At 37.3% G+C, this 13,219-nt stretch overlaps 1 protein-coding gene across 1 annotated transcript in view; it reads right to left on the bottom strand.

The window, feature by feature from the left end:
- Nucleotides 1-13,219, bottom strand: part of sorl1 (sortilin-related receptor, L(DLR class) A repeats containing) — a 107,391-nt gene that overhangs the window by 87,239 nt on the left and 6,933 nt on the right. The window contains exons 2-3 of the mRNA XM_016273568.1: nt 8,745-8,872; nt 8,313-8,412 (exon numbers count right to left, since the gene is read on the bottom strand). Of these exons, the coding sequence (XP_016129054.1) occupies nt 8,313-8,412; nt 8,745-8,872 (228 nt within the window). The remainder of the gene's footprint in view (nt 1-8,312; nt 8,413-8,744; nt 8,873-13,219) is intronic.

The raw sequence follows: 13,219 nt of genomic DNA, 5'->3' as shown, positions 1-13,219 counted from the left end.
AGCAAAGAAACTTGTCAACGCTGCCCCACGACTTTTATTAATAAAAGTTTAAATACTGAATCACTACATTATATTTTCCAGCAATGAGAGCAACTTTTCGCTAAAAAGAGAAACGCACAGACGCGCATACACGCAACTTTCATCTCTCTCTCTCTGTTTCTCTCTCTAATTGGCAATATTTTAGGAAAGGGTTTATTGATTTATAATTATTGGGGGTACTAGCCCTCCTCAATGTCTATGGTGGTTATCGCCCTGATCAGACATGAAAATATGTTGTGGCACTATCGTGCAGTCTGTAATAATATGACGTTAGCAAACTTTAGCGATTTTTTTGAGTAACATGACCGTAAATATGAACTCACGATTGAATGTAACATAAAACAAATTATTACTTTTCGTTAAAATCTTTATTAATGCAAAAAATGCTTACATTTATGTGTCTTTTTGTTCGCTCGGGCAGCCATGTTGCCCCTGAAGCCGGTTTACGCTGAGATAATTCATACCCCTTCGTTTGAAGTGTGGTCCCGAAAAATCTTCGTTTGAAGGGCTGTCTGGCCCTTCCCCTTACCCCTACCCCTCCAACCAAAAGAGAATCGAGACAATCGTGTCTCGATTCTCTTTTGGTTGGAGGGGTAGGGGTAAGGGGTAGAATTAGGATTGGTCCTAAGACTTTGCATACAATTGATTCCAATAGATTTTTGTGACGATTCAAATCGGTTGAGATGCTAAACAAATCGTGATACAATTGGGGTAGGAGTTTATATGAATGTATCTCTGAGGGGAACTGACTGTCTTTAGAAATGTTTAGACAGCATTTTCTTTTCATCTTGCCTCTGCACGATGCAAATTAACAGAGTTGGCAAGCAGCAGCTCTGCTTTGTTTACAGCGGTAACCCAGGAAACACTGTATCATTGCTATTCATAAGCTCCACCTGCTGGCAGAGAGTGAATTTGCGTCTCATTCAGCTCGTTTGCCGTTTCATTCAGATATGTTCTATATTGAGTTTCACAAAACTGAAGTCAGACCATTCTGTTTTTGCTTCAAATTTCGAAATTATACAATCTAATTAGATTTAAAACTTTATCATGTTGCATGTATGCAACATCTTTGTTTGGATCATGATTAAAATGCAATTTCCAATTTTAAATGGAAAGAGCACAGACAAAGCCTTAGTTTGTTTATATGAAGAGATTTCTTTTATTTGTGTATCTTATTTATTGTGATTTGGGGTTTGTTTTTAAATTTCAATTTAGTTTTGTTATATTTCAATATTACAAAGAAACGTGCAGCAATTGCCTAATAAAAGGACACCTTTTCATTTACTGTATAATTTGTCTTCAATCTCATTTTGTAAAAAAAATTATGAGAAAATCGAATCGTGAGTTGAGTGAATCGTTACATCCCTAATAAACATAGTCCATATTGGATTTAACTATGTTAATCAATAGTTTTCAGTATTGGTTGAAATATTTTTCTTAACATTTCTTTTGTCACTTTTTTTGCATTTAGTCACAATTTTTATGATGGTTAGAATTATGATGGTTTAGGTGATATCATTGTTCTTTAACTTATTTACTTACAATTGGCAGGGGAACGTTCATTTTATGCACTATGAGTCAAAAGCTGTATCCCATTTTACATACTATCCTTCCCAAAATAGTATTTGAAATTAGAATTAGTGTGTCCCAAATCGTAGTATGTTGAAATGAGTATTCCAAAGGCACCCGGATAGTTTACTATTTCCGGTTAGAATTCGAAGTGCAGATCGATGCATACTCTAACGGCTAACACACTTGTGCTCCTAACTTTAAAAATTTAGGAGCACGTTCAAAATTTTAGGAGCACCTTAATCAATAATCCAAAATTTTATCAAAAAGTAGTCTTCCCATTACGAGGTGATTATTTGACTCCTCTAACTTTATTAAAAGTAGGCCTATGTCATCTTTTGTCAAATTCTTAAAATTATATTTTATAAGCTTTTAATTTTTTTTAAATTAAAACGACAGAATAAGAACAAGTCGAATAAGGGATATAAGTTACCAATCAAATGAAATCAGTATTAATAAAATTAATTTGTAGAGGTGGCACAGAAGAACACAAAAAGTGGCTTGGTGTACTTTCAGACATTTAATGAGGCTCAGACGTGGAATGAGCGCAAATAAATCCATAAATTCATGATGATATTAATGTTTTAAATATAACATTTTAAATATAGAAATATTAAATGATTTAAATAACTGATAAGATACTTTAAAAATGAAACTAAAACTGCCAGCAGGAGGCGGCAAGTCTTATTTTTATCACTGAATCATTCATTCAATTGATTCGATCAAACAGCTGATTCATTCAGGAATGAATCAAGTGACTGTCTTTATGAATGAGTAATCATGAATCACTGACTCACTAGATTCGTTCAGAAACGCCCGTGTGCAGAAATGTCACTCATCTTAGTTCATTTCGATCTCACATTTATAATCAACGAAGCTCTCTACACTGCGCAATGAATCTCTCACTTTGCTTATGAAAGGATTCATGAGATATGTCTGTGATACACTCAACGCTGCAAAAACACGTAGAAACCTCTGAAGCTCCCCTGAGCGCAATCACAAGTATGATGATTATCTGGTCAGTCGCACTGGTGCTCCTAAAAATGTCATAGTCGCACGCAGTAGTTTTCAGTCGCAAATGCAACTGAAATGGTCGCACTGTAGAGCCCTGCATCTAAACTTTTCTAAAGACAGTAAGTTCCCCTCAGACATGGATTCATAAACTACCCCTAAATGAATCGCGATTTGTTTAGCATCTCAACCGATTTGAATCGTCACATATTTGAATCGATTTTCAACCGGCTCGCAGTTAATCGTTACATCCCTATAATCGATTCTCATTCTTATGGAATGATATCGATTCTTAAATCCCAAGAATCAGTTATTCTAGCATGTTTTCAGTTAATGGACGGCACGTCGAAGGGCACTTCCCATCCAACCCTCTACGCACACCTTGGCAATATAATCGCCATTGGCTAGTACATTTTTTTGTTTACTTGCCAGACTGATATACTATTTTACACACATGTTTACTTAGCTATCTAAATGGGACATTACATAGACTTCTATTGTTTTTATATACAGATACAGTGGGGGAAAAAAGTATTTAGTCAGCCACCAATTGTGCAAGTTCTCCCACTTAAAAAGATGAGAGAGGCCTGTCATTTTCATCATAGGTATACCTCAACTATGAGAGACAAAATGAGAAAAAAAAATCCAGAAAATCACATTGTAGGATTTTTAAAGAATTTATTTGCAAATTATGGTGGAAAATAAGTATTTGGTCAATAACAAAATTTCATCTCAATACTTTGTTATATACCCTTTGTTGGCAATGACAGAGGTCAAACGTTTTCTGTAAGTCTTCACAAGGTTGGAGAACTTGCACAATTGGTGGCTGACTAAATACTTTTTTGCCCCACTGTAGTTATACACTTTTTAACCTAAACCCACCCCTAACCTTAACCCTACCCCTCACAGAAAACTTTCTGCATTTTTACAATTTCAAAAGTAAAAAAAACTGTTCACTTTATTTTTATAACAGTTTTACAAATGAGGACATCCACAAATTGAGGTTTTTGCCAATTTTGTCAGGCTTTGCTCACTTTTGGGTACAAATTTGTCCCCAAAATATTGTTAAGTAGGTACATACACACACACGATTCCACCCAATCAGCTTATCTTTGTAAAATGGAATGGCTTCTTAAATAACTAATATATTGTTGGTCATAGGTAATAGTAATTATTATTAAAAGATACTACTACTACTACTAATATTATTATCTGCTGGGTTCATGAATATTAATCACGTTGTCAGCGTTCGCTCGAACTGATTTGCTGAAATCAAAACAGGGACGGTAATAGATGAGCGCCAACCAACCAACCAATAGATAAGAGCTGTTCGTGCATTTGCTCTGCCCACTGCCGAGAAACCGTCTCCGGTTACTATCGTAACCTCGGTTCCCTGAGAGCAGGAACGAGACATCACGGAGACATTTCTCCGTTATGTGAACTCCTTCCCTTCCAACCTTTCCTGAAGTCCTATTGGCTCACGCCAGTCCAAATGACTGGCCAATTGTCGCGAAGTATGCAAATCGCATGCAAATACTGATGCGCTCGAGAGGCAGTATAAAAGGCGGTGCACGCGCGACAATTACGTCAGATTCTGATACTGAATGCCACTTAGCTGGTCGAGCAGCGAACACGGCGACCTCCGTGATGTCTCGCTCCCGCTCTCAGGGAACCGAGGTTACGATAGTAACCAGAGACGTTCCCTCTCAAGTTTTCACGAGACATCACGGAGACATTTCTCCGGTGCTTTTGCTTTCGCCTAGAAACACACAGCTTCTCCCTGACATGGCTGCTTCAACAATAACAGCGTTACTGAAACCACGCCTTCTTTTTTGCGTGCACATTTGGGCCACATTATGCAAATATTTCCACATAGTGAGGTAGATATGTGGGGGCGTGTTAGAATGAGCCATTTTAGGGGGGCGTGGCAGAGTCTTAACTTTGATAAAGAATATCTCTTTGGTTTTGAGTCTTTAGTCTTTGCAACTTCAGGGCTTTTATCTATGCACAATCAGCTTGTAACACTCCGAAGAGAAAGGAAAACTTGAAATCGCATCATATGACCCCTTTAAGATATTGTTGGTCATAGGTAATAGTAATTAATATTAAAAAATACTACTACTACTACTATTATCTGCTGGGTTCATGAATATTAATCACATTGTCAGCGTTCGCTCGAACTGATTTGCTGAAATCAAAACAGGGTCGGTAATAGATGAGCGCCAACCAACGAGAGCTGTTCGCGCATTAGCTCTGCCCACTGCCGAGAAACCAGCATATCTTTTGCTTGTTCTTAAAAGCTGAATAATTCTAAATGAACTGTTATTTTGACAGGAAAATACAACAAAGAATATGCTTTACATGTAGCGCGTCGATTCAGCCTGGTATGCAAGACTCTCGCTCTCTCTCTTTGCATGTGTGAGAAACACAGCGCTATCAGTAAAGCGACGGCGAGTCATGCGCCTTCACACTAGTTTACTAGCGCACGTGAACCGATCATCTCCTCCACATTAATACTAGTTTCAGCACAAAATAAACATGAACAAACATCCGAAGGCAAGTTAAAAGAAAGAGTGCCGTATCCTGTCTCATGTAATCGCTCAATCAGTGTTTCAGCCGTGCAAAGACCTCAATATAACGGCTTGTAAACAATGTCACGTAACATCGCATTTACCTCAGAAAAACATATTCGGTGACCATAAACTCATTAGTCAGATAGAAAAATAAACTGTATAGAGGGACATTTTGCTAAATATATGCACCATATAACATATTATTCATTATAAATTTTACTGTTCTTCAATGTCTAATTTATGTTTGAATAAATCCATCAAGTTTTTATGACAGCCACCATGTTTATATATATAAAAAAACGAATTGTAGAAATATTATGTAATTGTAACTTTATTATTTTTCATTAAGTGTAATTTTAACAAATTAGTCAGTTTTAACCTTCAATATTATAGTAATGTAGTACCAACAGACTCTCATGTATATTTTAGTTGAGAAATGCTTTTTCCTTGAGAAAATTTGGCATGTACTGTACCTGATATATATCCAAAATAGTCGATATTGAATCAAATCGAATCGAATCGCAAGCTTGTGAATGAGAATCGAATCGAATCGTGAAATTTGTGTCAAAACCCAGCCCTAATAAAAAGTGTTAAAGGGGTCATATGATGCAATTTTAAAGATCATTATTTTGTGTATTTAGTGTAACAGAATATGCTGACATGCTTTAATGTTCAAAAAACACATTATTTTTCAAATACTGTACATTATTGTAGCTCCTCTATGTCCCGCCTCTCTCAAACACGTCTTTTTCAACAAAACCCCCTCCTTTGACAAGCGCAGTCTGCTCTGATTGGCCAGCTGACCCAGTGCATTGTGATTGGCCGAACACCATAAGCACGCGTCAGAAATGTAACGCCCCTTACCATAATCGCTTCAGCTTTCAAAGTAAATATCAAGACAGTTAATAATGTTGTTAGTGTTACCATCAGTTCAAGCCCGAAAGGGCAACAGAGTCGCGGTTAAGACAGCTGACGTGCTATGATTTCTGACAGGCAGTTCACTCTCCTGTGATGTGACCCTGTTCTCCTCACACACACACACGACGTGTTACTCTGCGGCTGCGCAAAACTCCGCATTTGAACAGTCAATAGCAAATACTTAAACTAGTAACAAAACATACTTACAGTCGCTGATTCAGAAGCGCCAGATTCTAGTTTCAGCACAAAATAAACATGAACAAACATCCGAAGGCAAGTTAAAAGAAAGAGTGCCGTATCCTGTCTCATGTAATCGCTCAATCAGTGTTTCAGCCGTGCAAAGACCTCAATATAACGGCTTGTAAACAATGTCACGTAACATCGCATTTACCTCAGAAAAACATATTCGGTGACCATAAACCTTATAACATATTATTCATTATAAATTTTACTGTTCTTCAATGTCTAATTTATGTTTGAATAAATCCATCAAGTTTTTATGACAGCCACCATGTTTATATATATAAAAAAACGAATTGTAGAAATATTATGTAATTGTAACTTTATTATTTTTCATTAAGTGTAATTTTAACAAATTAGTCAGTTTTAACCTTCAATATTATAGTAATGTAGTACCAACAGACTCTCATGTATATTTTAGTTGAGAAATGCTTTTTCCTTGAGAAAATTTGGCATGTACTGTACCTGATATATATCCAAAATAGTCGATATTGAATCAAATCGAATCGAATCGCAAGCTTGTGAATGAGAATCGAATCGAATCGTGAAATTTGTGTCAAAACCCAGCCCTAATAAAAAGTGTTAAAGGGGTCATATGATGCAATTTTAAAGATCATTATTTTGTGTATTTAGTGTAACAGAATATGCTGACATGCTTTAATGTTCAAAAAACACATTATTTTTCAAATACTGTACATTATTGTAGCTCCTCTATGTCCCGCCTCTCTCAAACACGTCTTTTTCAACAAAACCCCCTCCTTTGACAAGCGCAGTCTGCTCTGATTGGCCAGCTGACCCAGTGCATTGTGATTGGCCGAACACCATAAGCACGCGTCAGAAATGTAACGCCCCTTACCATAATCGCTTCAGCTTTCAAAGTAAATATCAAGACAGTTAATAATGTTGTTAGTGTTACCATCAGTTCAAGCCCGAAAGGGCAACAGAGTCGCGGTTAAGACAGCTGACATGCTATGATTTCTGACAGGCAGTTCACTCTCCTGTGATGTGACCCTGTTCTCCTCACACACACACACGACGTGTTACTCTGCGGCTGCGCAAAACTCCGCATTTGAACAGTCAATAGCAAATACTTAAACTAGTAACAAAACATACTTACAGTCGCTGATTCAGAAGCGCCAGATTGTCATAGCAAAGTCGAAATTGACCCTTTTTTTTTTTTGGGAAATAGCCTTTGTGCACAGCCACTCTCCTAGGTTTAACAAACATGGCATGTGAGACTGACGGACATGTAGAGAAAGAGGTTTGAGTGATAAATAATCATTATCTAACCTGATAAAAAATAATTTATTTAATGTTATCCTCATTATATTTCATCTGTAACAACACTGAACTTTTATCTTCATTATAACACATAAGGAAAGTTCTCTGCATAAACCTACAACTGGCAGATCCACGTGTCTCTTTATTTCTCTTCAATACCGCAGGAAATCAAATTAAATTAAATGTGGATGATGTTAACTGTGACAAGATGTTTGACAGGGCAGTTTAAACACTGACAGAACGCACATAACTAAGCAACAGAGTGTCCCTTAAAGACGCAATTATGACAAAGTAGGTATGTCCCAAAGCTTGGATACTATTCTGCTACATACTCAAAAGTATATACTTCTTCACAAAAAGAGTACATACTTTTAGGGAATAGTATGAGTAGGCGAATTGAGACGCAGCAAAAGACAAATTTCCCTTTAAGGACAATTAAGTGTATTTGATTTAATTCATGTGTCTGACATATTGGATGCAAAATTTTACAGACTGCATTCTGAGATTGTCTTCTCCAAAGAGGATACATGTAAATCTGCTAGAAGTTGGCTCAAAGAATGTAAGTGATCATAATTAGGCAGTTAATCTTTTGAAAAAGTGCTGCCTTTGGAACAGATCATTTCTGTAATACACTAACTGTAATCACTTGTAATTTCCTATGAGAAACTGGTGAACTTTTACTTTGATTTGCTTTGTCTTGCATTTCACAAAGAACACCTGTAACGCACTACACGGGTGAGCAGATAACAGCTCCAGCGCCCCATAAAGTACGACCGCACCACTTTTGTTCTTGCATTTGCATTAGATAATGCTCTGCAATTATTGAAAACTTAGCAATTATTGCCACGCAGATGGAAAAGTAACATTCAAGGGTGCAAGAGAGTCTTTGCAGTAAGTGCAGCAAGTTGGATCTGGCAGCATTTAAGATGATATAATAAAAGTGCAGGGAACTGAAAAACAGAGGGGGGCCTTCTGTATGACTCAGAGAGCACTAAAAAGCAAAGCTAGCCGGTAAAGATATTCTCTGTATCTTACAGTGAATAGTCTGATATATATAGACTCGTATACAATCTTGAAAGTCAAAGTTATGAAATGATCTAGGGGGAAAAAAACTATATACTCACCGAGCTGCTCTTGGGATCTGTGGCACCAACACTGTCTCTCGCGAGCGCTACTATGACATTGCTCTTCTCTCCGGCCCAGTGGACGACCATTTGATTATGAGAGTCATTCAGGTTGGCCTGTGAAAACAAAATATGATGAACAACCCATCTAAATGTAGCTGACTAGCTACATTGTAGCTGACATTTATTTTGCTGTGGTCAGAGAAGTATCTATAGATAGGTTTCCACAGCACAAATCAAGCTGTCATGGCATTTTCAAAGACATTTCTCTGTTTCTGCTTCACTCACTGGATCATTTTCCTTTTCAATCGTATTGCATTTGTAATATTCATCTGTAAGATTCTGTACTTGACAGTCTTGAGTTTGTGGTATAGACAGCAGGTGTGTCTCATGCACGGAAAGCCGACAGCTTTTGAGAAAACAAACACAACCACAAGAAGAGAGAGCAGAAGCGAGCTGAGCTACACCACAGCGGCAGGAAAACTGAAACTACGGGCTGCGGCATCCCAATCTGATCTGCTGAACAAAGAAATGTGCCATCTTTTCATGTCCATCCCCCCTTCTCTTTCCACTAGTAACAGCTTGTCTCATCTTTAATTCAAACTTCTGCATGAGGACCATGGGATCCTCAAATGGGTTCTCCTTCAATATCTCCTGTCAGACATTAAAGAGAACTTGCAAAAGGTTGTTTTTGTAAAGAAACAAACACCACTTATTCTCCTGCTTAAGGAACACTGTCGTGGTTCACTGGCAAACAACAGATTTACTGACTTAACCTTAGCATGTTAAACCACTTTTTAGTTTGAAAGGTCACCTTACAGGCTTTCAACAAAAGAAGCAAACATTCTACAAAAGAAAACTACTTACATTTGTTATACCATTTTAAAGAATATACATTTATTGCGATATGTACATTTGCGATATTTCGATATATTGCACAGCCCTAATTCTGACCATATTCTACATCCCTCAATCCTACCCCATACCTATTGAGGGAAAACTCTTTTTATAATTTAACTTCATATAGTTAATAGTGAATGTGTTCCCTAATCTAAAGTGTTACCAAAGGGGTCATCAGATGCAAAATTCACTTTTACATGTTGTTTGAACTGAAATGTGTGTTGGCAGTGTGTGTACACAACCACGCTATAATGATAAAAATCCACCCAGTGTTTTTTTTTTTTAAATCTCGATAAATCCAAACCCTTTTTTCATATCAAGCCGTTCTCAGATTCCTGCCAGTGTGACGTCACACTGGGCAAGGCCGCTCCCACGATTGTTGATTGACACTGGCGTTTTACCTTCGACCCGCCCTGAGTGAGCTGTCATCAGTCCGCCATTGTTTCAACACCAGGGGTAGACAAGAATAGCTCCTAAGCGATTGAGGTGTTTTGTTGTTGGATATAATAATGAACATAGCAGTCGTCATTTACTCCTGACATCTGAGGCGCTGAAGACGCAGTGGATTACGTTTGTTTTTGAAGGGAATGCATCCCCGACCTACCTAAATGCGTCTATGTTCGCACGAATCATTCGTGATCCAGCTTCACCTCCAGAAGAAGTGAGTAAACGTTTTTTTTAATGAATTTTGCAAATCGCCTTTCCTAATAATGTGCTAGTTACCAAGTTTCACGATGAATGCGGCTAAAGTTTACAGTCTGTCAGAGAACTGTGGGTGGGGTGAGCAGAGCTCATTTGCATTTAAAGGGAAATGTCCTAAAACGGCTTGCTGTAAACAGGGGTGCTCCGATTGATGACGCGCCTGCCGTGAGAAGGTTTGGCATGACATGCAGCGGCACCGTCTCAGTCTCTGTCTGGCGCTTGTGAAATTATTATCATGCTTTAGGTGAGGTACAATTCATATTTCTTCATTAAATAACTTATAAAGTAATTTGGAAAAAATTCTGTGAGACATAATTTCACAAACAGCATGAGTGAAACACCGCACGCGCTCTCTCTTTCCCTCTCAAAATGCAAATGGCTTCAAATCACATCGTGTCTGCTCTATAAGTGAGCTGCATAGTTGATACACGAATTGTCACTTGCACTATCGAGGCAGTGTCGCATCGTCACTGAAGTTTATAAATTGCATTTTTTTTCTTTTTAATTCTCACCAGTGTTTAACCATTCAATGCTCGCGTGTTCTCCTGGAGACCGTGCACTCAAGCACACTAGCAGCGCACACACACATAACGCCAGATTCACATTACTTTGTTTGCAGTGCATATTTTTCCGCGCTCATGTTAACGGATTAAAGCGTTCACACTGCACACACGGTTGCGGTCCGGCAGTGCGTTTAGAAGCGGTGTGTCTGCAGCAGTGCAGAGATCGTTTCCGCACCGAGTCTATTTTTGCTGTACTGCAAGCGCTGAATTAAAGTGACAGCACTTTGTTTGCGGTAAATATGAGCTTGGATTGACACGAAAATTTTGCAATTGCAGTCAACACATATGACTTTTTGGCTAGGCTTAAAGGAAAAGAGCACTTCTAGATAAACAATAATAGATGCACTCCTGGAGGCAGGAAAACAAAGTTCTTTATTAACTGCAGGATTGCTTGTAATAAAGATTTAAATGCAAAAGAAAAGGCAGTTGAGCTGACTAGGGCTGGGAGATATATCGAATATTAGCGATAAATTAATATCGCAATAATTTTGACGACGATGTAAAATTAAAAAATATTGTGAATATCGAATATTTCAAATTCAAGCATACTTTCCCAAAAGAACTCGCCGAACGTCCAAAAAAGGAGACAACGTGTTATTGCGGACTGCTCTACATGCCTCTACTACGCGAGCTTTAATGAGTGCGGTTGCCAGATATCAAGAGTTCAAATCCCCGAATCAGAGCTTCGCTGTTACAAGGATACATTTTCTGCCCGGTGTTTTGCTTATTTTAAGCAATCTGGCAACCATGCAAATTGGCTCCTCATTGCGGAAGCGCCGCCAACGATGATCTGAAAATACCAACAAACAAGCTGGAGTTTAGCGATCTTAATGAAAGTGTCTCTCATGAGATCTCGACTATATTGTTTGCGTTTGTGATCGCTGAATAAATACACTTACTCAACCGCTGTTGTTTGAATAGAGAAACATAGGCTATGGCAATTTGGAATTACTATTCGGAATTTCACTCATATAATATTTTTCACTTGTTTTACCAGTTTTCATAATATAGACAGAGAGAGTGCATAAGTCTTTGGTATTAATTTATAAATATATATGTAAGAAATACCAATGTGCTTCAGCAACTAGCTCCCCATCTGAGAGGGTTTTTAGTGCCAGTGGGAACATAGTTTCATGCCACAGAGCTTCTGTTAAACCAGAGACAGTTAGCAGAATTGTGTTCTTAGCTAAAAACTTGTAAAAAAAATACTTATCCCAGTTTAATTATTTCCCCCAGTTGCACAGTGTAAATTGTGAATTGCATGCACTAAAAAATTTGACAGAATGCACTTTCTGTACTTGTTTTACACTACTTCAGTTACATATACATGTGTTAATTTAATAAAAAGCAGTAAGCGATCACTTGGTCTAGATTTTGTTTAACTGTTTAAATTTAAGTGATCACTTGGTCTAGATTTTTTTTAACTGCTTAAATTTGCACTAAACATTTAGTATTTACTTTGTAACAATAGCTGTTCAATCTAAATAGTTTTTGTTGTTTTTTTTAATGGGGACAAAAGAAAATCATGTTTTTTTTATTATTTAAAAGCAAATGCAAACATATCGCATATATTTTTTTTATATATATATATCGTCCAGCCCTAGAGCTGACTGTTTCTGTCAATGGTAAGTTTTAATTTAGAATGTTTGTGATAATGTAAGAAAAGTAGTTTAAATGCTTTGCTTTAGAAACTTAATATATAAATCTAGAAGTAAATGCAAAAGTAAAAAGCACTGAATAATTGATGAAAGATTGTATTACTGTACTGTGTAAAAAAATAATCACAACATTGAAAAAGCATTTTAAATAACAATGTTTGGATTTAAAATCAAAATAATGGATAAATGTTGTATTTGTGGTAAACAGCCACGGATCAGGAGCAGACTCCTGTGTGAAAACACAGTCTGTGCTGCTTCTGTACCACACATGGACTACATACGCACTGCAAACGGAGTATGTGTGAACCTCACATACAGCTCACAAAATCAGGCTTGCGCTGTGTAAGCTATTGTGCAACAATTACACAATTGTAAAAACAAAAATACAGTGCATGATCAAACATTTAGGTGAGATAAATATATATTTTTGAAAAATGTCTAAAAAATGCCCCCCTCCACCCCTCAAATGAAAAATACAAAAATCTTCTCACAAGAGTCACCTAAGAGAGGGATTCATTTTCAAAAATGAAATTCAGGCCCTGAATAAATGTCTAAAAATCTTGATTGGATCATCACTATAAATAATTCTACATGATAAAAAGAAGGCTTTAAAAAGATACTGCTTTCTGTGATCGGCGATC

This window comes from Sinocyclocheilus grahami, unplaced genomic scaffold, assembly GCF_001515645.1.
Source record: "Sinocyclocheilus grahami isolate Dianchi unplaced genomic scaffold, SAMN03320097.WGS_v1.1 scaffold79.1, whole genome shotgun sequence".
Classification (NCBI taxonomy): domain Eukaryota; kingdom Metazoa; phylum Chordata; class Actinopteri; order Cypriniformes; family Cyprinidae; genus Sinocyclocheilus; species Sinocyclocheilus grahami.
Note: the sequence above shows the minus strand (reverse complement) of the source record. Positions and strands in the feature narration are given on the sequence as shown.